The sequence below is a fragment of the Bos taurus genome, chromosome 15 (genome assembly GCF_002263795.3).
Source record: "Bos taurus isolate L1 Dominette 01449 registration number 42190680 breed Hereford chromosome 15, ARS-UCD2.0, whole genome shotgun sequence".
NCBI lineage: Eukaryota > Metazoa > Chordata > Mammalia > Artiodactyla > Bovidae > Bos > Bos taurus.
This window is the reverse complement of record NC_037342.1, coordinates 65,021,268-65,048,534: the sequence shown is the minus strand read 5'-3', so window position 1 is coordinate 65,048,534 and position 27,267 is coordinate 65,021,268. Positions and strand designations below refer to the sequence as shown.

General features: G+C 48.3%; 1 protein-coding gene across 2 annotated transcripts in view; it reads left to right on the top strand.

The window, feature by feature from the left end:
• ELF5 (E74 like ETS transcription factor 5) overlaps positions 1-27,267 on the top strand; it is a 33,185-nt gene that overhangs the window by 4,168 nt on the left and 1,750 nt on the right. For both annotated transcript variants that reach the window (XM_005216386.4, NM_001024569.1), the window contains exons 2-6: positions 2,982-3,106; positions 14,638-14,871; positions 19,274-19,324; positions 25,774-25,842; positions 26,772-26,967. In XM_005216386.4, coding sequence (XP_005216443.1) covers positions 2,986-3,106; positions 14,638-14,871; positions 19,274-19,324; positions 25,774-25,842; positions 26,772-26,967 — 671 coding nt within the window. In that variant the 5' untranslated portion in view covers positions 2,982-2,985. The remainder of the gene's footprint in view (positions 1-2,981; positions 3,107-14,637; positions 14,872-19,273; positions 19,325-25,773; positions 25,843-26,771; positions 26,968-27,267) is intronic.

The window sequence follows — 27,267 nt, the reverse complement described above, 5'->3', positions numbered from 1 at the left end:
GTAACAGAGATTCCTAATTTTTCTGCGATCAAATTCAATTTACCGAATGACTTTTGAGAGCTTTGTCAGGCAGAGATGAAGAAGCACGTTCCTACTGTTGCATCCTATATCTGGAGGATTTCTAATTAACACCGGAGACCTGGGAACTGTTCTCCACATGGAAGCCACCTCTCCTTTCTCCAAGCCCACCCATGAAGGTCATGTCAGAGGTCTGCCACCCTCTTCTCCCATTTTCTGAGCCTCCGATCCAGAGGGGTAGGGGGTATTTTTACCTTGAACTGTCACTTAGGAGAACTTTTCTAGGGTCAAGTCCAGAAAGTAGAAAAGGCTTTGGGCTCCCACCAAGCCTCTTTCTTCCTCATAACCTCCCACCCCCATCCCTCCTCATCCAGCCACCTGCTCAGGGATATAAAACCAGTCAATCTGTGGGAAAATCAGAGTCCAGACCCAGGCAGCCTTGACCTCTGTTTGATATGGCTCCCAAGGGGAGATCCAGGAACATGATAATCTGCTGGGCACGTTAACCCTCTCCGGGCATCAGGAAGGAGACTTCCTAGGGAAGTCTGGCAACTTTCCAGTGATGCCCAGAGAGGGTGCCTACACATGAGAATCTGAATTCGGTTATTTCTCTGTCTGTAGCAGAGTTCTCATGCATATCTGATAGTGATGATCGTGACAGATTTGCAAACATCCCCAAATAATTGATCTCTGGTTCTGGAATCACACAGTCCCTGACCCTCTAGGGATCAAGATCCGGATTGTCCTGGTAGTGAGCCTGGGATGTTTCTGTGAGCAGATGAGGCTGTGAGTGTTTGTAGAAAGGAAAGCAGATGGGTTGAAAATTGGAAAAAACTTAATTCCCTACACTGTAGGGTGTATGACTTTGACAAAGTTACACAGATTTCTTGGGCCTTAATTTTCACAACTGTAAAATGTCTGGATGCGGGAAAAGATTGGACTGACAGTAATTTCCAACATGCCAGACCACTCATGATACATGATATAAATCCAGTCAGGGGTAGCAGACATTTTCTTAAAGCACCAGATAGTAAATATTTTAGGATTTGCAGGCCTAAAGGCAAAATCAAGTGCATTGTGCACATATTATATAACCATTTAAAAATGTAAAATCATTTTTATCTGTGAGCCATTCAAAAACAGGTGGTGGACTAGACTGTGCCTGTAAGTTGTGCCTAGACCCTCTGATCTAGGCATGAATGACTAATTTTTATTTCAAAGCTTATATTTTTATTCTTATGTATATTAAATAAATCCTGGCTTTCCATTTATAGTAGTGATATAAAGTTTTCCTTTTAAGTAAATGCAGTTATGTTAAACAATAACGGGGGTGATTTTTTTAAATAAATTAAATAAGTTATCATGGGGCAGGCGAATAACTAAAGTTTGGAAAATCCTGGACTAGATGACTTATAAGTTCTTGACCATCTTAAAATTCCATGCACTTAATAATCCAAGCATGGAATCTAGTCTTTGCTTTGCCACTTCCCAGCTGTGTGATCTTGAGCTGCTGTGTCCTCTTTGCTGAAGGGGTAGAACCAAGTATCTCGTCAATATTATTGCAATAATAATAAGAGAATTTGGGTGAACAGGTTTTTCTAATTCACCAAGAATGAATTTTTTTTTCTCTGAATTGTGGGAATATGGAAAATAGCAAAGGGAAATTTGAAGGAGGAGACTAGTGTGGGCAAGAACGCTTGCCCCTTCTTTTCTATCCCCTCTCCAACCTCAATCAGACATCTTTTCCCAAAGCTTCCCACTCGCTGGTGTGCACAGCAACTGGGATCATGATTTCTTAAATAGACCAACCTGAGTTGTCACTCAAACTCCCTCACCTGCCACCTGGGTGTGTCATCTGGAATCTCGGAGCTCCCATCCCTTATCTATAAGACAGAATGCCTACCAGACCCTGACTCAGAGTGGTTGTTCTGGGGACACCACGAATAATAAACTGCTCAGCCCAGGGCACTCAGTGAAGCAAGTGTGTTACAGTGGCGACAAGTCCCCACTCTCTCATCCAAAACCCTGGGGTGGGACGTGCTACAGAACTCAGAATTCTTCAAGTATCAGGAAGCCACCCAGGGTATATACTGCAGAGCACAGATTACTCCTCTCAAGATATTGCCTGCTTGGACTGCTTAAATGCATCAATATTTTCTGCAGTGTATCATATGAATATTCATCAAGTAGAACAAATGAAACTATAGCTATAGATATAAAACTGTATGGCATACTATAGTTACATATGTTTAATAAATGTATGGTTTAGTTTACATACATATATAGAAGTATAGATATAATTATATATAAAAGTTTTACAACAGTCAACTCAGGACTGTTTTTGCTGGGAAATATGTTGGCACCAAACACACCCAAATATACTTTCAGTTTCAGAGCTTTCAGATTTCAGAATTGTGGATTAGTGTTTGTGGGCACATTCACTTATAATAATTCTTTCCCTGTTTTCAGAAGTATATTTTTAGACATTATAATCCAGAGTTCAGGGGCCAGGTGAGAGTGACCAGGAAAAGTAAAGGATAATTAAAACCTTCATCCTCAAATCCCAGCTTTGCCACTTACTGGCCATGTTACCAATTGTCTCAACCTCTCTGCCTCAGTTTTTCTCATCTATAAAATGGGGGTGTACACACAAACCTCACAGGATGCGGCAAGAATTAAATAATGTCACCGTGGAAGGCACTCAGAGGAGTGCCTGGCTCCTGGGAGGCTGCATGTTTGTGTTTGCTGACATAATTAAAAGCCAAGTGTAGGGACTTCCCTGGCAGTCCAGTGGTTAAGACTCTATGCTTCTACTACATGGGGCATGGGTTCAGTCCCCAGGTGGGGAACTAAGATCCCTTATGCCAGTGATACAGTCAAAAAAACAAAAAACAAGTGTTGCCCTGCTGGGGTCTCCTGTGGTGTGGCTTGCCGCCTCCTCACAGCCTCTTCTGCTATTACAGGGTGATGTTGGACTCAGTGACACACAGCACCTTCCTGCCCAACACGTCCTTCTGCGACCCCCTGATGTCGTGGACTGACCTGTTCAGCAATGAAGAGTATTACCCTGCCTTTGAGCATCAGACAGGTGTGTATGACTGGAGAAGCCCATCTGAGCTGGGACAGGTGGGGCAGGAGGTGGTGCTGGCCTCAGGTGGGCAGCAAGGCCATGACGGCCTGAAAAGGCCAGCTCTCACCTGCGTTCAGGACAGAGGGTTGCCAGAGTCCGGGGCAGGAAGAAGAGCCACTTCTGCACAGAAGAAAGCCCTAGAATCCTCACTGCAACCTCTTCCCGGCTCTGTGGCCTTGGGAAACTCCACTAACCTCTCCGAGCCTTATTTTGCTAATGGGTAAAAAGGAGATAACACCAATGTCCTGGAGCAATTAATTTAAACAAAATAGTAGAAACCCTTAGGCTGAAGCCTAGTAAGTACACTGTGATTGCTTGAGCATCCTGGCTTTAGCCAATATTTACTAAATACTTACTAGCCGTGCCCCAGACCCTATGCCAAACACCCATTTCATCCTTACAGAAACCCTAAGAGAAATTAGTAATTATTCCCACTTTATAGATGAAGAAACTGAGGCACAGAGAGGTTTCGTGACCCACCCAAGGTCTAACAGTTAACTAAGTCTCATGCACATTGACTTGAGCTCTGTGCCCTTAACTATCCTACATGGTCATCTTACATATTGTGTAGTGCTGTGGTTATCGGTATTAATATTATAGCTATTCTCAGAACTTTTATTTCCTTATCGCTAGAGCAGGGATGATGAATTTTATAAGGACCAAGAGAGCCAAACTGTGAAATATATAACCTGGCAACCAAGGAAGTGCTCAGTAAACAGGGGTCCCCTCGTTGTCCCCCCAGGCCGCCCTCCCCACGCTTCCTCCTGTCCTAGTCCAGTTCTCTCCACCTAAGAAGAAAGCACGGGGCCTTGTGCAGGCCATAAGCCAAAGCGAGGCCAGCTGAGCTTTGCCCCAGAAACCCTCTGAGGGCCTCTGTCCCCAGGTGCCGGGTGACTGCACATCACGGCAAGCCTGGCTGACTGCTAGCACAGCAGGTACACACCCCGCGGTGGGGGTGATGCAAGCGCCGATCCAGCCCTCAGGCCTCACCACCCAGCCTTGACCCTGTGTATTCCGGCCCAGCGGGGCTCACACTCGGAGTCAGAAAGCAGGTGGCTTCCAGGAGAGGGTGAGTCTCCAAGGTCACTGTGAAATGCCCCCCTCAAGGAGTGCCTGCCTCCAGGCCAGAAACCAGCACTGCACAGACAGACCAGAGGCGCGTGCTTACACAGACCAATCCCACACCCTCCCCTAACCCTGCACGTGACACATAGGTATCTGTGACATGGTTCACTCTCCTAGGGTCCAGATCATTGCATGGGCACCTGGCTCATCCTGCTGCACAGGACAGTTCTTCAAGCCTAAAGAGCGCCTCATTCCCAAAAAGACAATGAGAAATGTACTCAATTTCTCCCTACCCTCCCACCCTGTGTTTGGTCAAGAGGCTAAATCTGAAGGAGGAAAACAGAGGTTTCCAAGTCCTTGTCTCTTCCCTGCGTGTCCCGTGATGGTGGAGCCCAGCCCCACCCACACATAACCCAGACCTGCCATCCTGGGAGCCGCCTCTTCCTGCCTCTTCTACCAGGTGGTGTCAGAGTGGGATGGGAGAGGGTAGCCTCAGGTGCCTGCCCCATGCAGTGTTCCAGGAGCTTCTGTAGTTGTCAGGAGCTCAGACTTTGGAACCAGGCATGGCCAAGAGTGGGCCAGCTCCCTGCCATTACCAAGGGAGGGGCCAGGTTTGGGGCTTTCCCTCTTGCACTCTGGATTTCAGAAGGAGCCGAGTGTTTCTGAGCTTATAAAGGTCAAGTTTGGGTGTGAAACAGTCCCAAGTGAGGACCAGGCTCCCACTGGTGGGAGGAATGCCCTGCAGGGCCTTCTGTCTTTTTGTCTCCCAGGAGGTGACACATGGGTCTGAGTATGTGCAAAAACCTTCTGAGAGGGATGTATCAGGAGATAGCCAAGTTCTCCTCCAGACACTGCTCTGCCAACTTGCCACCTTAGTGGCCATCTCTTCTGAAGTCCTTGCCCACCTCCTAGGAAATTCCAGCTTGAAGTCAGGGTTGTCCAAATGGCAGCTTCCTGTTTGGGTCCAAGGTGACGGGGCTGGTGCTGGCACTGACTGGCCCCGTGACCTTGGCCAGGTTTTCCCTAACATCTCTGAGATATGTTTTCCTCAGCTAAAATAGCATCTGCCTCCTGGTGTTGGGAGGATTGACTGAGATTCCACATATAATGTGTTTAGCAAAGTGCTGGGCACTTGGTAGGTGCCCAGCAACCAAGACACCACATGGAAAAACAGCTTTCTCTCTCCTCGCCTCACTTTTCATATTGAACAAAAGCGACACGGGTCTCTATCTCAACCTATCCAATTCAGAATTGTTGGCAGCTTAGACACTTTGAAGGACTTCCCTGATGGCTCAGGCAGTAAAGCGTCTGTCTACAATGAGGGAGACCTGGGTTCGATCCCTGGGTTGGGAAGATTCCCCTGGAGGAGGAAATGGCAATCCACTCCAGTACTATTGCCTGGAAAATCCCATGGACAGAGGAGCCTGGTAGGCTACAGTCCATGGGGTTGCAAAGAGTCGGACACAACTGAGCGACTTCACTTTAGACACTTTGAGACAAAAAGGAGAGAAAGGGAGAGAGAAATGGTATGCCTGCTGGATAAATGATGTCTACAAATAAAAAGGGCAGGGAGGAATAAGCAACATGGTCAGGAGAACCAGCTATTTACTGCCTCTTAAATAGCTCTAGCAGAGGCAGCCAAACCTGAACCCTCCGTGTGTTAAGAGCTCAGGACCTGGCCTCTCTTAAAACCAGCACTTAGAGGTTGCCCTGCAGGCTGGCGAGTGGACGGTCGCAGATTGCAAAATGCTCTAGAATGTCATGAGTTCACCCTGAACTTCCCTTCAGCTCTTTTAAAATAAAGAATTATAGATACTGGAAAATTTTATCCAGCGTGGATAGTGGAGAGCTGTGTACATTTCACTAGCAGGTGATGTTTTTAAAAGATGATTTCTCCAATCGAGTTCCAGTAGCCAAGCATCTGACAAGTCATGGAATATCCTGACTCACCCCTACTTCCTGGAACTCTATCTTGACCCTCCATAAACCCACACCTCCCTCCCCTGATGGCCAAGATGGCCAGGCCAATGTGCAGTGTACCTTGGCTTTGGGATCTTGCTTATACTTTGCAGCAGAGCTTTCTAGGTTGGGGCAGCTCTAGGGGTTCTTAGGAGGTCCCTTGGGGACCTGGAGTGACAGTTGAGACAGACAAACTTTAGGCTCCCCTCTCCACCCCCACCCTCACTTTGATTCCAAAGACAGTGCAGTATAGTGGTTACCAAGGCTTGGCTGCAGGAGCTGGGTTACACCTAAATGACCTCCTCCTTGGGCTTCCCTTGTGGCTCATCCGGTAAAGAATCCACTTGCAATGTGGAAGACCTGGGTTCGATCTCTGGGATGGGAAGATACCCTGGAGAAGGGAAGGGCTACCCACTCCAGTATTCTGGCCTGGGGAATTCCATGGACTGTATAGTCCATGGGGTCGCAAAGAGCCAGACACAGCTGAGTGACTTTCACTTTCACTTTTCACCTTGCTCAGCCACTTACTCGTTGTGTGACCTCAAGAAGGGCTTTCACCATTCTCTGCCTTTCTTTCTTCATTTACTTTGTAAAATAGGCTACATGATCCAGGACCTCGAGTTGAGGATGGGATAAGAAAACTCAAGAGTGTAGCAGAGTAACTGGCATGTACTAAGTGCTCAACAAATACGTTAGCTATAGGAGATTTTATGGCTTCCCTGGTGACTCAGCAGTGAAGAATCCACCTGCAGTGCAGGAGGTACAGCAGACTTGTGTTCAGTCCCTGTGTTGGGAAGATCCCCTGGACGAGGGCATGGAAACCCACTCCAGTACTCTTGCCCTGGGAAATCCCATAGACAGAGAAGCCTGGCGGGCTACAGTCCATGGGGCTGCAAGCAGTCAGATACGACTGAAGCCACTGAGCACAAGCACAAGGAGATTTTATTTGACGGAAAAAAAAATTTTTTTTAAGGTACAAAATGCTGATCTTGGGTATTAACATCCAGATACTCAGAGAGAGAGGTATCTGGGTTCCAGGGGGGCTTTTCTTAAGTAAGATTCCTATTCCAGGTATAGGAATCTTTGAGATAGGATCTTTGAGATCAAAGAGAGTCTCAGAATTTCTAAATCAAAATCAAATAATGAAATATAAAATCATCAGAAAGCCTAAGGTGAGCCCCGTGGCGGTGGTCATACCCCAGCACACTCCCAAGGACAGACCTCACTGCCAGCCACCTCCAGCCTCTCCCGCACACGTCTGAGCCTTTAGGCAGCTGTGGCCTGGGACGGCTTAGGGCCTGGTGCTCTCTGTCCTTTCTAACCACATGCTCGTGGCCTCAGCTTTTGGATGATACCCAGCCAGCCTTCTCATCTCTTCCCCATCCAGTTTCTCACACTGCTCCAGTCTCTCTTTTTTTTTTTTTCCATCTCATGGTCTAAATCACTCCACAGGCTTAGAAGGAAAGCCAAGAAAGACTATTGGATGGGGCTAGACCAACTCTGGAGGGAAACCTAGAAGCCATATATCATTTCAGGTCCCTCCTCGTAAAGTCCTTCCTTTCAGTGACAAACCACAATTGACGGTGCCCTGTGCTACCTAGTCCATTCACTGGCCCTCTTCAGTACTGCTCCAGGCAAAAGACTTTCCCAGGTTCCGATGCTAATAAATCATGCTAATTACAGTCCAGGCTGGCTAACTCAGGTCTCCTCCGACCCAGACTGTCTGCCTCCATCTCGCTGGGTCCTTGGGTTCCTTTGTTCTGCATGTCCCTCAGTTAGACTGAGGCCCTGGTGGAGACAGCGTCATTTCCCCAAGAACAAATGTTGTCCCCAAATAATAACTAATTACAAGTGACACAGGGAATTGTTGATCTGAATTGTCATCCAGATCACTGGGCTAAGTTTCTCTCAGCCCATGCATCATTTCTCTTCCATTTCACAGCAAGCTTCCTAAAAGATAGACACTATTATTATTCCTGTTTTACAGATGAATGAAGCTGAAGTCCAGAGAGGTTAGGAAACTTTACTAGGATTGCACAGCTAACAAGTGGAGGAAATGCAATTAACATAGTGGTATGGAGTGACCCCAATATTAACAAGTACATGTTAATATTTAACATTAATGGTATTGAATGAGCACTTACTCTCTGCCTGTCCTGTTCCAAGCACTTTCCATGCACTGATTCACTTAATCTTTGTAACAGCCTGGAGAGGCAGATCCTATTATTCCCATTTTGCTAACAAGTTCTGGGAGGCAGGCCCCCTAAGTGTGAGATCACACACACTTCCAGCTTTAAGGGAGAATTCAAATAACAAGCTCCAGAAAAGTAATTTTTCAAGGAGCCTTGTGGTGTTAAGGAGGAGAAGCCATCTAGTACCTTCCCCTTAACTCCCAGCAGAGCAGCACTGCTTTTTTCCAGATAAACTTCAATTTGAAGAAAATACTATTCAGCTAAAAACAAAAAATAAAAATTCTGCCTCTACCAACCCCAAATTCCCAGTCCATCCCTCTCCCTCCCCAGACTATTACATTTAGATTGGATAAACAACAAGATGGTACTGTATGCACAAGAAACTATGTCCAATCTCCTGGGATAAACCAAGATGGAAAAGGATATTTTTAAAAGAATGCGTATATATGCAAAACTGAGTCACTTTGGGCTTCCCTGGTGGCTGATGGTAAAGAATCTGCCTGCAATGAGGGAGACCTGGGTTCGATCCCTGGGTCAGGAAGATCCCCTGGAGAAGGGAATGGCAACCCACTCCAGTATTCTTGCCTGGAGAATCCCATGGACAGAGGTTATAGACCACAATGAGCAACTAACACTCTCACTTTAATAGATTAGCATAGCATTGTAAATCAACTATACTTCAATAAATATAAATAAACTCTTAGCATGCCCACTCTAAACAATAGTCTGGAAGGAGACAACTGTCCAGAAGCTTGTCAAGTTCTCCCTCAAAAGTGACCACCAGGAGGGAGCCAGCCTGTGGAAAGAGTTTTAACTGCCCCTCGGAGTGATTTTTAAAAACTAAATAAGTCAGCACTTAAAAATTGTGAGATTTCACATAACAATCTGGGCCTGGCAACACAAGGCCTACCTTCCTGCCTGGCAACAGCCGACTGGCAGAGCTGGGCCACAACTGTCCACTTGGCATGAACTTGCCCATTCTCACGGTCCCCATCAGCAGCCACTTTTGGACATGGGCATCACCTGCTGACCCTGTGGGCATCTGAGTGCACTAGCCCAGCTCTAAAAGCTTAAGCCCTCCCTCTGAATTTGAATGCATCCCAGGGTATAGCATCGTCTCTGAGAACATCACCCCAGAATTGCTGAAAACTCCCTTTAACCCCATAAGTCTTCTTCCCAGTGCAGCTAACCCTTTAAACAAGTGTCCTGACCTAGTTCCAACTTCAAAGGAGCTGACCAAGCCCGCTGTGTAATCATGGCCTGGGGACCTTTGGATTAAGCCTACCACACATGGGATGTCATCTGTCCCCAACTGGTAAACACAGGCAGAAGTGGCTCATGGCACAGTTTCTCTGTAAAGTCTAGATTATTTTGTGAATGGTAGACATGTTGAGGAAAACACTTTACATTTCCAGACAGTACAACCTGTTGAAGATAATATATTCTCTGGGTGAATTACCCTGTCTTTTATTTTCTCTGAGTTCATTTCTTCCAAGTAGTAGGATGGTCTTCATGTCATTCAAACAGTGTTATCACCAATCTCTCTATCCTTACTCTGATTTTTCAAACCTAGGTTATATATGTACATTATATATATAAATATATATGTGAAACATAAAATATGTAAATATACATACATACACTGTACTATATAAGTATTTATATAAACTATGTACATATATTTTAATTTAATTATATTTTTATATATGTGCATGCATGCTCAGTCACTCAGTTGTGTCTGACTCTTTGAGACTCCATGGACTGTAGCCCACCAGGCTCCTCTGTCCATGGAATTTTCTAGGCAAGAATATTGGAGGGAGTTGCCATTTCCTAAGAATACTGGAGGGAGTTGTCATTTCCTACTGCAGGGGATCTTCCCCACCCAGGGATCGAACCCACATCTCTTGCTTCTCCTGCATTGATGGGCAGATTCTTGACCACAGCACCACCTGGGAAGCCCCTTCTATGTATATACCGGTCATCCAAATTGTTTAGCCTGTGTGTCCAGTTTGGTCCCTGTCAACCAAGAAGAGGGAGGCAAATATGATGCAAACTTTCCACCTGCAAAGATGGAAGAGTTAGTGGGGCCTAACTCCCTTACTGACCAGCCATGCGGCCTTAGCAGAGTCACGTAACCTCCTGGGCCTTCAGTTTCCTCCCTGTGAAGTGATGATAGTAGCCATCGGGCCCCAGGCTGGTCATTTCACTCCCCAAGCACCCACAGGGGGCTAGGCCAGCTCCCAGCCCACTCAGGTTGAACTAAGCGGAGCTGCGCCTGCCCACCTGGGGGAATGGGGAGGGAGGTGACAGGAGGACCCCTGAATTGGGGTGAGGAGGGCTGGCCTCCCTGAGAGGGGCAGTGAGCTGTGCTCTTGAGGATGAGCAGGAAGTAGAAGACAGGCTGATGCCATCCTAAGTGACCAGAAGTGCCTGGGGCTGGAGGCAATGCTGGGGGTGGGGTGGGGACGGACCGAGTGAGGAGGAGGAAGCAGGCCTTCCTCACCGCTGTGAGGACAGGATGGCGCAAACACCCCACAACCAAAAGTCTGCCCAGCATGTTGGCTCTTCGCCCTCCACAGGGCCGAGAACAGCCACTTCTCTCTCCACTCTGGGGGCCGCGGGAGGCACTCAGCCGGTGAGGAGAGCCGCCATGTTGGCCCCGGCCCTGGCCTCCCTCCAGGGGCGGGAGCGGCGCACAAAGCCCGCTCTGTGGGGAGCTTCGGAGCCCAGGGGAAGCAGGCAGAGCCAGCGGTGCCTTCCCAGTGTCCATGACACTTCTCTGAATCCTTCAGGCCTCGCTGGCCTCCAGAAACAACACGGCCATGGCCGTCTCCCAGAGCCAAAGAAAATAACACAGGGGTTGAGGTGAGGAGCGGGGAGGGGCCTGGAGACTTGGCGAACACTCTCCATGGAAAGAAAGAAAGTGTGTCCTCCAAGGGCAGCGCCCAGATAGATACCCCCCCGCGGGGTTCAGCTCAGGACTGGGGCGGAAGAATTGCAAGGTTCATAAAAGTCTCATGGGAATACCAGGGAGGGGGAGGCCCCGGGTTTACTCCAGCCAGAACTCAGCACATGGAAACACAGCCCAGATGGGAAAAGGCCCCCAGATTTTCCGAGGAGATCCTGGAGCCCCACCCCACGACTGATAGGGGTCCCTCCTCATCCAGCAACGTCAACCTCTGCCATCCTGGCCAGATATCAACTCTGATTAAAAACTTAAATTTAAATAAACCTAAAATCTGGGATCCTTTGCTGTAGTGCTTACACCCAGACAAACATCTCGAACATAAAATACAAAAACATAAAATACAAAAAAAGAAAAAAAAAACTATTAAGGGACTAAAAATAACTGCAGGCATGCATACTTGGGGCAAATGGCTGAAAGTGAAAGTTGTTCAATCCTGTCTGACTCTTTGTGACCCCATGGACTGCAGCCCAAGCCCACCAGGCTCCTCTGTCCATGGAATTTTTCAGGCAAGAAAGAGTGTGTAGCCATTCCCTTCTCCAGGGGATCTTCCCGGCCCAGGGATCAAAGCTGTGTCTCCTGCATTGTAGGCAGATGCTTTACTGCCTGAGCCACCAGGGAAGCCCTAAATGATGAACAATAAAATACAAAAAGCCCTAAAATACAAAAAGGCCCAAACCCAACCACCACTTCTGAGGCACCGGAGCAGAAGCAGGGAACCGCGTGTGATTCCTGGGCTCAGCGCCTCCAAGGGGATGGGCAGACCACCTAAACCACCCCTCCAGCCTGACCCACCAATTCACGCCCTCCCTCACCCTACTTGAGAAACCAGGTTAACCCTTCCCCAGCATCTAGCAGGGACACCTGTTTCTTGCTCTCATTCCCTCGTGCTGCAGCACAAGTCATAAGCCTTGCCTGAATTCCTGGTCTGGTCTCTTATCAATTTCTATTGATTAAAGAGTCCAAGGACCCGAATCTATAACAAACCTAGTGTTCAAGTTTGATCTCAGTCCACTTCAAGGTAGGAAAAGAGATTTCTGGAAGGGCTCTGAGTTAGAGGGAGCCTCAGTTTCTTCCTATTACCCATGTGGGAGGATTTGAGGACGCAAAGGTGGTGTAGGTCAGGGCACATAGCAGCCTGACCAACACAAATGGATGCTTAGGGGCAGAGAGGCCATCTCCTGCTAGATATTAGAATTGCCACAGTTCATTTGGTGATAGTGGCAGCAAATTCAGCATTTAAAGAGAGAATCATAACAGCCTCGCTGCCATTTACTGTGGGGTCTAACTGATGAGAGATACTCTGTCATCCACACAGCCTGAGCCAGTCACCTCTTCCTGGCTCTGCCTGCTGCTTTCTCCTCAGCCCTCTCCTCTCTGGCTCTCCGCTGGCGTCCAATTCTCCTTCCATATTTCATCTCTTCTCTGTACTGACCTCTGAACACCAGCATGATAGAATGGGAAGAGCACTGGCTTTCGAGTTCAGACTGGAGTTCGTATCCCAACTCTGCCCACCACTGGCTGTGGGACCTTCAGCAGGTCCTCTGTGAACCTCAGATTCCTCCTGGGGGACAGGAACCAAACCTCCTATTCATGATGAATCCTTAGCTCACAACTTGTTGTTTCACACATAGTAGGTGTTCAGGGATAATCTTTGTTGTTGTTAAGTTGCTAAGTCATGTCCATTTCTTGGCAACCCCATGGACTGCAGCACACCAGGCTTCCCTGTCCTTCACTGTCTCCTGGAGTTAACTCAAGCTCTTATCCATTGAGTCAATGATGCCATCCTACCAGCTCATTCTCTGTCAACTGCCTTCTGCTCCTGCCCTCTTTCCCAGCATCAGGGTCTTTTCCAATGAGTCGGCTATTCACATCAGGTAACCAAAGTATTGGAGTTTCAGCTTCAGCATCAGTCCTTCCAATGAATATTCAGGGTTGATTTCCTTTAGGATTGACCAGTTTGATCTCCTTGCTGTTCAAGTGACTCTCAAGAGTCTTCTCCAGCACCACAGTTCAAAAATATCAATTCTTTGGTACTCAGTCTTCTTTATGGTCCAACTCTCACATCTGTACATGACTACTGGATAACCACCATTGCTTTGACTATATGGACCTTTGTCATCAAAGGTGCTTAATGATAATAATAGCACTAAAAATCTTCTAGACTGTTTTCTAAGTACTTTTATATATATTAACTCATTTAATCCACAGAACAACCCTATGATGTAGGGGCTATCATTATGCCCATTTTACTGATGAGAAAACTGAAGCTTTTTGAATGAATGAACAAGTACCATGGTAATTGCAAGATTTGTCAAAGTGCCTGATCAAGGACCTGGTCCCTCAGCTCTTCCACACCTGATCCATCAACCTTTTAGTTTCTCCTGGCATTGGGACAGTCTGTTGAGCACCCATCTCTGCCCCTGGGTCAGCACAACCACCTCTCAGTCTCTTGGACAGGATGGTGCCCACCTCTGTCTGGGGGCATAGGGAGCTTCAGTGAAGGAGTGAAGGGGATCTGACCTTGGGATAGAAATTCCTCAAAACACCGCCAAAACACAAGAACGGCAATACAACCAACACTTCCTCCTCCCCCATCCCCTAGAGAAGCCTGCTCCGGTGATCCATGGTCTGCCAAACACTTGGGCAACATCTCAGCAACCCAAGATGGCCAGAGACAATATACAAACCAGTAGCTAGTGTGGGGCAGCTGTCCATAAAAGCAGAGGGAATCAAATCCGCTTCAAATGGTGCCTGGAACACCACAGGTATTGAATAAATATTGATCAATAATTTTCTCTGTGCCATGTAGTCTATATACATTAACCACAAACTCCAGAACAGCCCTGTGAGTGGAGCATATTATCCCCATTTTGCATATAAGGAAACTGAGGTTTAAATATCTGTGGACCTTGCCCAAGTAGAAAGCCATGGAACCAGGATTAAAACCCAGGCTTATCAGGCTCTAAAGTCTATACTCTTGATGTCATGTTGTTTGAAACCAAATACCTGAAGGGACTTTTTCTTTCCTTCTCCTATAGTGACCCCCCTTCAAGGTACTCCCAAGCCATAATCAGGTTTCTTATTCCTCTCATTCCCTCATTCCCTATAAGTCTACACACAGGATGCCTCTGGTTTTCACTGCAGGATAGAAAGTTACTAGGGTCCCAGAAAAACACCCCAGGACTGGAGGCCCTGTTGACTCACTGGACAGAGGATGAGGATGTTAACAAAATCAGAGCCTCCTCCGGGGGGCTTCTAATCCTCTCCCAGCTGTCATCTCTCACTTGCATCTCTTCTTGGTGCAGCTTGCGACTCCTACTGGACATCCGTCCACCCCGAATACTGGACGAAGCGCCACGTCTGGGAATGGCTCCAGTTCTGCTGTGACCAGTACAAGCTGGACGCCAACTGCATCTCTTTCTGCCATTTCAACATCAGTGGCCTGCAGCTGTGCGGCATGACACAGGAGGAGTTCATGGAGGCGGCCGGCGTCTGTGGGGAGTATCTGTACTTTATCCTCCAGAGCATCCGCTCACAAGGTCAGTGTCCAGAGCGTGGGGCCTCAAGGACAGGGGCGAGGGATTGGGACCAAATGACCTCTGAGGTCCTGCCCCACCATAGGACTCACGTGGCGATATTTTATTAACTACAACTGTTAACCCAGATCCTCTACTAACCAGACCTTTCCATACCTAGAAGTTCTAGCACGCTAGAATCAGAGATTGGAGGAAAAGCAGAGTGAGTACCAAGGAAGTAAGTTGAGTCCATTTTTAAAAAAATGAGAAAGAAAGAAAAAGAAAACTAAAACATCTTCAGGGATTGTCCAGGAACCAGGCCGATACAAAATATTATGTTCATAAAGATTGGTAGCCATGAAAAGTGGACAGAAAGAGACTTGGCTTGACCTTTCATTAAGCAGCAGAAGAAAATTAACTAGACTCTTTACCTTCCCTATTTCCAGGCAGGCTCAACTAATTGCAATTTCATCACATTCCTAATGGTCAAGGATCAATTGGCCGCAAGGTGGCGATAGTATCTTTATTTAACACATGCTAAGTCACTTCAGTGGTGTCCGACTCTGTGCGACCCCATAGACGGCAGCCCACCAGGCTCCCCCGTCCCTGGGATTCTCCAGGCAAGAACACTAGAGTGGGTTGCCATTTCCTTCTCCAGTGCATGAAAGTGAAAAGTGAAAGTGAAGTCGCTCAGTCGTATCCGACTCTTAGCGACCCCATGGACTGCGGCCTACCTGGCTCCTCCATCCATGGGATTTTCCAGGCAAGAGTACTGGAGTGGGGTGCCATTGCCATAACATGCCCTGAAAGGGGGTCTTCCCTACTAGCTCAGTTGATAAAGAATCTGCCTGCAATGAGGGAGACCCCAGCTCGATTCTTGGGTAGGGAAGATCCCCTGGAGAAAGGATAGATTACCCACTCCAGTATTCTTGGGCTTCCCTTGTGGCTCAGCTGGTAAAGAATCCACCTGCAGTGTGGGAGACCCCGGTTCGATTCCTGGGTCGGGAAGATCCCCTGGAGAAGGGAAAGGCTACCCACTACAGTATCCTGGCCTGGAGAATTCCGTGGACAGTATAGTCCATGGGATCACAATGAGTCGGACATGACTGAGCAACTTTCATTTCATGCCCTGAAAGGGGCTTCCCAGGTGATGCTAGTGGTAAAGAAGACTCTTGCCTATACAGGAGACATAAGAGAGGGGAGTTCAGTCCTTGGGTTGGGAAGATCCCCTGGAGGAGGTCATGGCAATCCACTCCAGTACTCTTGCCTGGAGAATCCCATGGAGAGAGGAGCCTGGTGGGCTATCCATGGGGCTGCACAGAGTCAAACATGACTGAAGAGACTTAGCATGCACACACATGCCCTGAAAGAGTAGAATGTATATGGACAGATTTTTTAAATCCGGAAAGGTTTTTTGAGAACATATAATTCTATTTTCCCATATCACAGATAAAGGGACTGAGGACCCAAGTGGTTAAGTAACTTCTCCAAGGTCACACAGAAAACAAGGCTGATTCGTGGAAAGTCAGTACAAAGCAAGGGCTTCGAGATCAAAAAGACCTTTGTTCCTACCCTGGCTCTAATACGTCAGAGCCACAGGACCTCTGGCACAGGGTTAAACCTCTGTGAATCTCCATTGTCTCACCTCTAGGGTGGGGTAATGATACACACATCCTCAGCCTTCTTGACAGGATTCAGTGAAACATTACCTGGCATAAGCAGATAAGGAAGCAAATACAGTGAATGACACCTGCTTTTGTCATAATGAATATAACCAAGAAGAAAACATAATTTAATAAATAAAGGAAACATATTTCAGCTCCATTTAAGGAGACATTTCTAAAAGCACCTTCTTTGGTTTCATGTATGGCCAGGTCCCTTCACTGTTCACTGAAACTGTAACAGCATTGTTAATTGGTTATACTCCAATACAAAATGTTCTTGGCGTTAAAAAAAAATCAAATTAAAAAAAAATAAAAAGGCTGTTTCAAAGTTATCATAGGTAGGAGGCTCCCCATCACTGGAGGTAATCAAACAACCTAATGGTCCCTTGCTTGATGGAGGTGCTGTGACAGGGATTCCTATTTGGGGAGAAACCCAAAGAGGACCTTCCAGCTCTGAGATTCTTTGCCCCCACCCTGATCTTCCCCATCAGGAGTGCCTAAGGGCACAAAAGCCCAGGACGGGGGCCCTCAGGCACTGCTTGGCTTCTGCCCTAGGAACCATGGCCTCTTGAGGGCAAGGAAGGGCCAAACAGGCCTGCCGTCCCTTGATTTCCAGTCCGTACGTGACTATTGCCAGTGCCAGTGACCTACCAGGGTCAGTGGTCCGCACAGAATGGGCTTCCAGGAAACAAGGCAAGTCTGAGCAAATCACAGAGGCTCAGGGAGGAGGTAGGCTCCATTCGGAACCCTTCCAAGGGAACAGCCTTGCACAAGATTGCCAGGACCACAGAGAAGAGTAGCCCATCTAGGAGAAGATGCAGCTTGGCACTGCCAGCCTCAGTCAAAGGTCAAGTCAATCACGTTTGTCTTCAGGCCCCTGCAGGTCCTGTGCTGGGATCTCCCCTCTGGGGCCCTTCTGTTCCAGGCAATTGTTACATCAAAACATATCTGTCCCTGGTCCCATCACCTCAAGGTCTGTGCAAAATGGATAAGTGAAAAACCAGCTGGTTTTTAAACAGGCCACAGGTTGCCTCTTTTATTCTAAAGGATCCTAGGAGCCACAAAGCCACCCCCCATGATGGTCTTTCAGGCAGTCTGCAGGCCAGGACGGTTATCGTGTTGAGCAGTGAGATTACCCCATCAGCCTGCTCAGTTCTTAGATCTCTATTCACTGTTGCTTGGGTGGGAGTGTGTAAAGTGTATTGAAATGCAGGTACTGTGACCAAAGTTTCCAGTGTCCCAATCTGCCCAGGACATAGTGTCTTCACCTGTTATCCTGTTTTTTATCCTCAAAAAAGTCCTTGTTTGGTCTATAAGTTATATGTTAAACTGGTTATTACCTAGGTTAGGCCTTGCATGTGTATATGCGTGCTAAGTCACTTCAGTCGTGTCTGACTCTGTGCAACCCTGTAGACTGTAGCCTGCCAGGTTCCTCTGTCCATGGGATTCTCCAGGCAAGAATACAGGAGTGGGTTGCATGCTCTCCACCAGAGCATCTTCCCGACCCAGGTTTCGAACTCACATCTCATGTCTCCTGCATTGGCAGGCAGGTTCCTTACCTCTAGCACCACCCGAGAAGGCTGGTTTAGGCCTTATATGACCCCACAGATTGGGGCTCTGACAGAAAAGGACACAGACCAAGTTTTGGCAGGGAGAGGAGTCAAAGGGGGTCTCTATGCCCAGTGTGTGGTCTGGCTCCACAGGTACTGCAGTGGGATTTAAGGGCCCAGAATCAGAGGGACCCTGGCCCTGAGCGCGGGGTCGGTGGGAAGGGAGGAGGAAGGAGGCAGCTCCCCAGCACAGGACAGGAAGATCCCCCGGCAACCCCGCCTGTTCTTGGGAAGAAGGAACAGTGTATGGCTGACCAGAACCAGTCATTCTGAGAACCAGCGGCCCTAGGAGTCAGCAGTCACAGCTATGCCCTGTTCCTGTCTTCTCAGTAAACGGAAACTGGCCCTCACGTTGGACGCCACGTTAGAAAATGGATGTCCTCTGGCCTATGGTGCTGCGTGAAAATGTGATCTGAAAGTCCTGATCCAGTCCCAACCTCACCCCCCTCCTTCAGAGGAGAACAGCAGTCTCCAGACCCCTCTTTGAATCCTCACGTCGGGTTTCTTAAGGCCTCCTGTGTCCATTCTCATGTCCATTGTAGACCAGCATGTCACACGTGTTCAAATCCCCGAGGGATCAGAGGTCACATCCCAGATCATAGACGGCGCCAACAGGGTGGTCAGGGTGGTTTTGTCACGTGTTGCCGGGAAGGAACACAAGCCTGGAGGCTGGGTGACTGGCAAGTCTGCACAAGGGTCGATGACTCAGACCAGTGCAGAGCTCAGGCCTCCCGACCCCAAGCCAGGACTCGCTCCCAATAGCCACTCAAAACATTCTAGAAGCTGCTGGGAGGCCTGGCCCAGGACTCTCCCGGGGTGACCTTTAAAAACAAAGAGGTTGCGGGATTCCCTGGTGGTCCAGTAGTTAGGACTCAGCGCTTTCACTGCTGGGGCCCTGATTTGATCCCTGGTTGGTGAACTAAGACTGCATAAGCTGTGCAGTGGCCAAAAAAGTACCAGGAGGTTGTATCTCTCAGGAGTGGCTTTGGGGTGGCCCTGTAAGGGCCAGGTGGTCTCCAAGTTTCCTTGTGAAATAAAACTACCCCGCAGAGGATAAAATCACTCCCCTTCTCCCCAGCACCTCCCCTTCTGGCCTGGCCACAGAAACCAGGGTTGTATACCATGGTTAATGGATTTCTTTTTCTTTCCCAGGTTACTCCTTTTTTAATGATCCTGATGAGACCAAGGCCACCCTCAAAGACTGTAAGTAACCAAGTTCACGCTGCTGTGCCATGGCTGTTGTAGCGCACAGGGGCTCAATGGTTCTTGTAGGACTTCACTCAAAGGCTGATAACCTGAAACGATGGGAGACGAAGAGAAGATGGCAGGAGCAACATGGTGGAGCATGGGGCTTGGGTCTGTGGCTTCTTTATCCTCCCCCAGACTCAATTTCTTTGTCTATAAAATGGTCAGACCCTCGCTGGGTCATGATGAGTTCAAGTAACAGTGCATATAAAGTGCCTAACCTATGCCAGCAGCCTAGTTGCTCCAAATACTGGTACCCATTAGCAGTAAAAAATCATAATTACAAATTACCAACCATTAGAGGCCTTGTGGTTGATAATGTCTAAAAATCAGAGCTCATTAAGCAGATCACATTTATAATTATAAGGCAATGGAGGATCTCAGATGGCCTTGTTGACTGAAAATTAACCCTCGTGGTTTTACTTCTGCAGATGGAGAAGGTTTAGGAAAGGGAACTTTGGAGCCTTCATTTTTTAAAGCTGATGATGATTGCTCTTGGTTACTGAGACCCTCTCAAAGGTCCTGGCCTGGGGGCCTGACCAACCAGGACAAAGTGGCATCCATCTGGGGGTTCAAGCAATGTTCCCATCCATCTTCAATAACTGTAAGATTAAATTCATAGCTACGGTGGCCGTTTGTGAAACCCTTACTACGTGCCCAGCATGCTGCCAGGCCAAATATTCTATGTACATTGTTAGTTCAGTTCAGTTCAGTCTCAGTTGTGTCTGACTCTGCAACGCCATGGACTGCAGCACACCAGGCTTCCCTGTCCATCGCCAACTCCCGGGGCTTGCTCAGATTCATGTCCATCGAGTCGGTGATGCCATCCAATCATCTCATCTTCTCGTCCCCTTCTCCTCCCGCCTTCAGTCTTTCCCAGCATCAGGGTCTTTTCCAGTGAGTCAGTTCTTCCCATCAGGTGGCCAAAGTACTGGAGCTTCAGCTTCAGCACCAGTCCTTCCAATGAATATTCAGGACTGACTTCCTTTAGGATTGACTGGTTTGATCTCCTTGCAGTCCAAGAGACTCTCAAGAGTCTTCTCCAACACCACAATCCTCATATATAACTTCACTGTGTATTTTTATTTTTTAATTTTTATTGGAGTATAGTAGCTTTACAGTGCTCTGTTAGTTTCTGCTGTACCACAAAGTGAATCCTCTATATAATCCTCTATATAAAAAAATCCCCTCTTTTATTTTGGATTTCCTTCCCATTTAGGTCACCACAGAGCACTGAGTAGGGTTCCCTGAGCTATACAATGCCTTCTCATTAGTTATTTATTTTATACTCAGTATCAATAGTGTGTGTATGTCAATCCCCAAATCCCAATTCATCCCATCCCCCGCTCTCCTCCTTTGGTGTCCATATGTTTGAGCTCTACATCTGTGTCTCTACTTCTGTTTTGCAAAAAAGATCATCTATACTAGTTTTCTAGATTCTACACGTATGTGTTAATATATGATATTTGTTTTCCTCTTTCTGACTTATTTCACTCTGTGTGATGATCTCTTGGTCCATCCACATCTCTACCAGTGAGTAACTTCAGTAGATAGTAGCATTATCCCCATTTGCTACTATGGAAACTGGCGGTGCTGGAACTCACAAGTCACAAGTCATTGCGGAACTGAGCTTCCGACTCATCTCCTCAAGGTCTATGCTCTTAAACGCTGCGCTCCGCACCACATGCCCACAGGTGCACACACATGCACGCACGCGTGCCCCCAGACCCTTGTGCTCACTCTGCTGTCCACTCAGTTGAGACCTCGGACTCAGAATTCCTCTGAGTCTGGGCCCAGCGCCACAATGATTCAGAGAACAAGGGATTTTTGACTTACACCCAACAAGCTAGGAAACCGTCAGAAGGGGCCTAAGGGACGCACCCCAGCCCTTCTCCACTTGTTCTCTCCTCTCCCCGGCCCTGCCCCACCTCTGCCTCAGAAGAGCCAGTGAACCAAGCCTGCAGGGCTAGCCTCGCTGCCGGGCACCTCCTGCGTTGGCCCGAGATGCAGCTCTGTGACTGGACTGCTGGCCTTCGGGGACGTGTGCGTGACAAGCTCAGTGTAGACACTACCCCTCCAGTCTCTATCCCAGCTTCTGGAGGACAGTGAGCGTGATTTCAGTCAACGACGGGGAACATATCCTCTGGCCACACTTTACCAGTCTCCAGTTTCAAGGCAAACAAACCTCTCCAAATCCCACAGACAGCAGAGAGCCTGGGCCCTGTTCCCATTGGCCCGTGTCAGGCACAGCCCCGCCACGGAGACACATTCAAGATGAAGGTCAGTGTGAGGCAGGGAGAGCAACCCTCAGACTCTGCGGACCTCTGCAGAGAAGCTTGGGGTGGGGCGGGGTTCACTGTGATGCTACCACCACTGCCGCCTTGGGGAGCTTTGGACGTGGGAACTTCCCTCAACGTGGCCACACAGTGATGGCTTCAGCCCCTCTATCCCCACCCCCAGCCCCACCCCCGAGCCAAGCGGGGCCTCCAGCCTAGTTTACCCTTGACTACCATCAAATCCACTGCTGAGAAGTAGGAATGGATAGAGCAGGACTGTTTATCTCTGGCAAGACCCACAGGTGGAAACGCCCACCATCCCACCCACCTCGCCTCTTGCTGATCAATCCTGTGTCCATCCCATCCAGCCACATAGCTTCTGTCCAAAGCACGTGGAAGAAATCTTAAGAATTAAAAAGGTGACTCTCTTCCACCTGTTCTTGCCATTTGGGCATTTCAGTGAAAGCTGTTGTCCAATCCCCAGTTTATAGTTCACCTTTGTTTATCTTGACCGCTCCATTTGTTTTCTCTCTTCCTGAAAGATTAAATTAAAACAAAGGCCATGCCTGCTCTGTAGGCAACGCCACAGAGCATGGCACCGGATCTGAGAGGAGGGCGAAACCCTTTCTCCATCTTGATCAACTGACCATCAACGCTGCTCACCTCCGTTGACCTCTCTCCACCTGGCAGCATCTCCACTGTCAGCTGATCTCTCCTGAGCGTTGGTTGAGGTTTGGCCTGTGTGCTCAGGCCTGTTTTCCCACAATGATATGATCCTAGGCTATAACGTAGGAAATAGCAGAGGGGAGGCCAAAGGGACCCTGAACACTGAAGTCACGTGTTCATGTCATTGTTCGTTTCAGTGAACCATGCACAGCAGTTACTTGAGCTGAGGGCTCCAATGCCAGAAAATTAGATGTGATCTCAGCTCCGCCGTTAGACAGGCTCCCCAAACGTCTCCAGGGCTCGCTCCTTCCTGTTCAGCTGTCTTCTTGTCCAAGAGCTTTCTTTGTTGGCTCCTGTTATGATCGCAGTGTCGCTCAGCCCCTTCACCACTGCCTCGATCCTTTCACACTACTACAGCATCTTTCTCCACCGCGTTTATCACCAATATGGGTTTGTTCACTGGCTGTTCCCTCCCACTTGGGTCTAAGTCCCTTGAGAGGAGAGACTGGGACCTGTTTCGTGTGGTCCCTCAGGAGCCTGTGAGTGAGGGACCTCCAGTGAGACACCTCTGTCTTCTTATATGTAAGTGGGGAGAGTAAGAAACATGCATCATAAGGGTGGATGAGATTGGGTGACCACCTAGCCACAGCAGACGTTCAACACATTTCAATGACTATTCATTAAGTATCTGTTGAACAGATACTTGCCATGAGAGACACACTGAAGCAGTAGTTGTGAACAGCCGCTTTGGAACAGAACTGCTTTAGGTCCAAGTCCTCGCTCCACCTTCCTTGGTGAAACCCTTAAACTCTCTGGGCTTCAGTTGCTCCTCAGTAAAGGGAAAAAGCAATAATACCTCAAGGGATCTTGGCAAAAATGAAATGAGATGCTGTCTGTGAAGCCCTCACCAAGCACTTGGCATTTAGTAAGCACTCATCTGCTTGCAATGCAGGCACCCAGGTTCGATCCCTGGGTCAGGAAGATCCCCTAGAGAAGGGAATTGCAACCCACTCCAGTATTCTTGCCTGGCAAACCTCGTGGACAGAGGAGCCTAGCGGGCTACAGTTCATGGGGTCACAAAGAGTCGGACACGACTGAGCGACTAACACTTTCCACTTTGAATGAATATCAGCTGTCAGTTCAGGTGACCAACAGCCGACGTGGACCTTTGCAGTAGAGGGATAGTGGGTCCGGTGCTGGACACTGAGGAATGCACAGGTGTTGTGGGACAGAGAAGGGTGGGCTCCAAGAAGCCTTCCTGAAGAGTTTTGTGAGAACGGAGTCGGTTGGGTGGAAGTGGGAGGCAGGGAGCCTGTGCAAAGGCCCTGAGGCGGGAGAGAGTCGAGCCCTGTTGGGACCATCTGACCCAAGAGGAGGGAAGGAGTTGAGGAGCAGCAAGAGATAAACCTGGAGAACCAGGTGGAGGTCTGGGTGTGAAAGGCCTGGCTGACATGGCAGCCTCTGCCTGGGAGACCACAGGGCACCATTGCAGGCTGTCACCCCGCGGAATGACAAGACCCATGGGCATTGAGGCCAGCCACCCTGGGCAGTGGTGCGGTGCACGGGGCACCATTCCCTCCTAGGACAGCATACTTTGTCATTCAGGACTTGTAGCATCGCCTCCTTACAGCAGGGATGGTGAGAACAGTGCAGTACAGTACATGGCTGTGCCACAGCATTTATTGAGCACCTACTGTATGCCCCACACTGTGCTAGGTTCTGGGGATACACATGGGAACACAAATCCCTGCCCTCTAGTAGGGAGAGTCAGCCAGTGAAGAAAATAAATACATAATATGTTCCATGGCGACATATACGGCGGCAAAAAATAGAACTAGGACATGGAGTGTTGAGTAGGGTGAGTGTGTACACTTCCGGCTCAGCCGTCAGAGAGGGCCTCCCCGAAACGGTGACTTTGAGCAAAGATGGAGGTGAGAGCCTAAGCCCCTGGACGCCCCAGGGAAGAGCACTCAGGGCCAAGGGAGCAAGTGCCCCAAGGCAGGAGGTGCCTGTGAGTTTCAGAAGGAGCTGGGAGGCCACTGTGGCTGGAGTGGAGGGAGCAGGTGATGTAGGAATTGGGAGGGGTGGTCTGCTGCCACCTTTTAGATTTGAATCATATACACTTTGTAGGTTTTTTAAAATTTTTTATTTTATTTTTGTGGCTCAAACAATTTATTATTTACACACAAACAGGCAGTTTGGGCAGAGCTCTGCATGGGAGGCTTGCACATCATGCAAGGCGTCCAAGTCCTGCGTTTGAGGAGGGGGAGGGGAGGCCCCGGAGAAGGGAGGTAGGGATGGGAGGGGGAAGGGAGGTGAGAGGGGAGGGGCGGAGGATCCTCTTCCAAGACTCCACTTTCAGGGCTGGCCACTGGACCCAGCTGTGACCTGGTCTGTGACGTCTTCCTGCCAGCCTTGGGAGTCTCAGGGCGTGAATTCTGGGCTCCGTTCGTGGCCCATATTGGAGGTGTGGGGACCGCAGACTCTACCTGTTGACAGGAGAAGGACCACCCCCTGCTAGAAGCCTCTGTGGACATTTAGCTGTGGCTTCTAAATGGAAGGCCAGATTTTTTTATTTTATATTGGAGTATAGTTGATAAACAATGTTGTGTTCAGCAAAGTGACTCAGTTATACCTATGCATGTATCTCTTCTTTTTCAAATTCTTTTCCCATTTGGCTGTTACATAATTATGAAACTATACCCCTGTCTCAGACTGCTGCAGCCTGAGTTCTAATCTAACCCTGCATTGATTTCATGCTTTGCTTTCTGCTCTTCATAAGCTGTAGTCCCTTTGCTTTTCCCTGTGTCCTTTCTGGTCTGTTCTCCACACTAGCCGGAGGGATCTTCTTAACGTGTGGATCTTGTCAAAGTCTTCCGTCTTCACTTGTTGAATAAAATCCCTCGCCATTCTCAGGTGCCCACGTGACTTGTCAGCAGCTAGCTGCCCCCGAGGCAACACCTCCCACCCTCCCTAGCACCCGGAGGTCCCCTGGGCTTTGCACTGCTGCTCCTTCCCTCTGAAACCCTCTCCCACCTCCTGACGTTAGCATGAATGTGTTCCTCTAGGAGACCCGCTCTGCCCACCCCATCTAGATGCAGCAGGAGCTTTCGCCTGCCTCCATTCTCTAATGCCTCCTTCCTTCGTAACACTTACAACAGGGGCGATTCGTGTTTCACTTGTATTTTCCTCACCCTGTAGTCCTCAGCCTCTACCTGAGCGAGGACCAAGTCTGCCTTGTCTCCAGCTTTCTGTTTCCAGCTCAGAACCTGGAATCTGACACACAGTTGGGCCCCAGTGTTGAATACAAATTCTCCTGAAACCTACTAATTATCCCCAGAACAGCCGGCACCAGTTGTCTCCTGCCACGAAGGTGTCCAATTAATAGCTGCTCATTTGGTGTGACTTGAGGTCTGAATGTGGCCTCTAGATTTCTTCCTGCAGCTGTCAATCACTCTGTTGCAGATGCTGATTCCAGTTGCTTGAAAACAAGTGGCATCAAAAGTCAAGACTGTCACAGTCATAGTCGAACAAGTAAGTATGCTGATGTCGTTTGTCGTTGCTAATTTCTTGAAACCATTCATGAGACAACACCATCTACTTCAATAAGCTTTGAGACCCAGTGTTTGAACAGGACTAGTTATTTCCTGAACAACACAGCAGAGAAACTGATGATTACTTTTGTAAGTGTTATCAAATTTTTCTTTTCCCTTGGAAATGGTAATAGGAGAATTTAAGTAAATGTTTTAGCCAGATTGAATTTGGGTTTTTTTCTCCTGGTCTACTGTGGATTCTTCTCTCAAAGGTACTCAGGATAATAGCAATTCTGTTAGCTTTCCCAGCACTGAGACAGATCTACAGGGTCAATCCTGCTGGGCTTGGGTCTAACCGTTTAACACGTATTAAATCATGATCCTCTAACCTGTGCTATGAGAGAGGTACTCTTACTAACCCATTTGAGAGAGACAATGACTAGAGAGATTTGGTTACAGAGCAAGAAGAGGTAAATCAGGACCCAAACCCAGGCTCCAGAGTCAGTTTTAACGATGATACAATGGAACAACAGAAATACCAGTTTCTCATGAAAAACACACCTGTAGGATTAGTCCAGCCAGATGGTTGTAGCTATGGGGCCTCAGAAGAACCATACTGCTTGTCAGAAAGAAGAATCAAAGCATCATTCGACTGTCACATCGTTAATTCCATAAGAACTGGTCAGGAGTTCCATAGAGCGGGGAAGCTTCATGAACCAGTGTCGCTGGTTGCCGTAAATTTGGTGTCTCTGTGGGTGTTTTGTAACTGTTTTAGCAGAAGAGAACATTTCACAGCTCTGTAAGGCTCCAAGTAGAGTGTTCGGTCATAATTTTGAGACTAACTCCATGCAGGAGCAGTTCTCATGGTTTCATAAGAAGTTGTATGACTTGAAACTTTTTAATTTTTCACTTTTCTTTGCTTCCCTAAAGGCCTCCAGAGTTCTCATCTATGGGAATTTGTGCGAGATCTGCTTCTATCTCCTGAGGAAAACTGCGGCATTCTGGAATGGGAAGATAGGGAACAAGGTATTTTTCGGGTGGTTAAATCAGAAGCCCTGGCGAAGATGTGGGGACAAAGGAAGAAAAATGACAGAATGACGTACGAAAAGCTGAGCAGAGCTCTGAGGTAGGTGAACAGCATGAAATGCCGTGAGTCTGCCAGCACAGTTATATTAAATGGTCAGCCATAGAAAACTGGGCTTCCCAGGGGCACTAGTGTTAAAGAACCTGCTTGCCGACGTAGGTGACGTAAGAGATGCAGGTTCGATCCTGGGGTCGGGAAGATCCCCTGGAGGAGGGCATGGCAACCCATCCCAGTATTCTTGCCTGGAGAATCCCATGGACAGAGGAGGCTACAGCCCAGCGGGTTGCAGAAGAGTCAGACACGACTGAAGCAACAGCACACACATAGAAAATTACAGGGCTC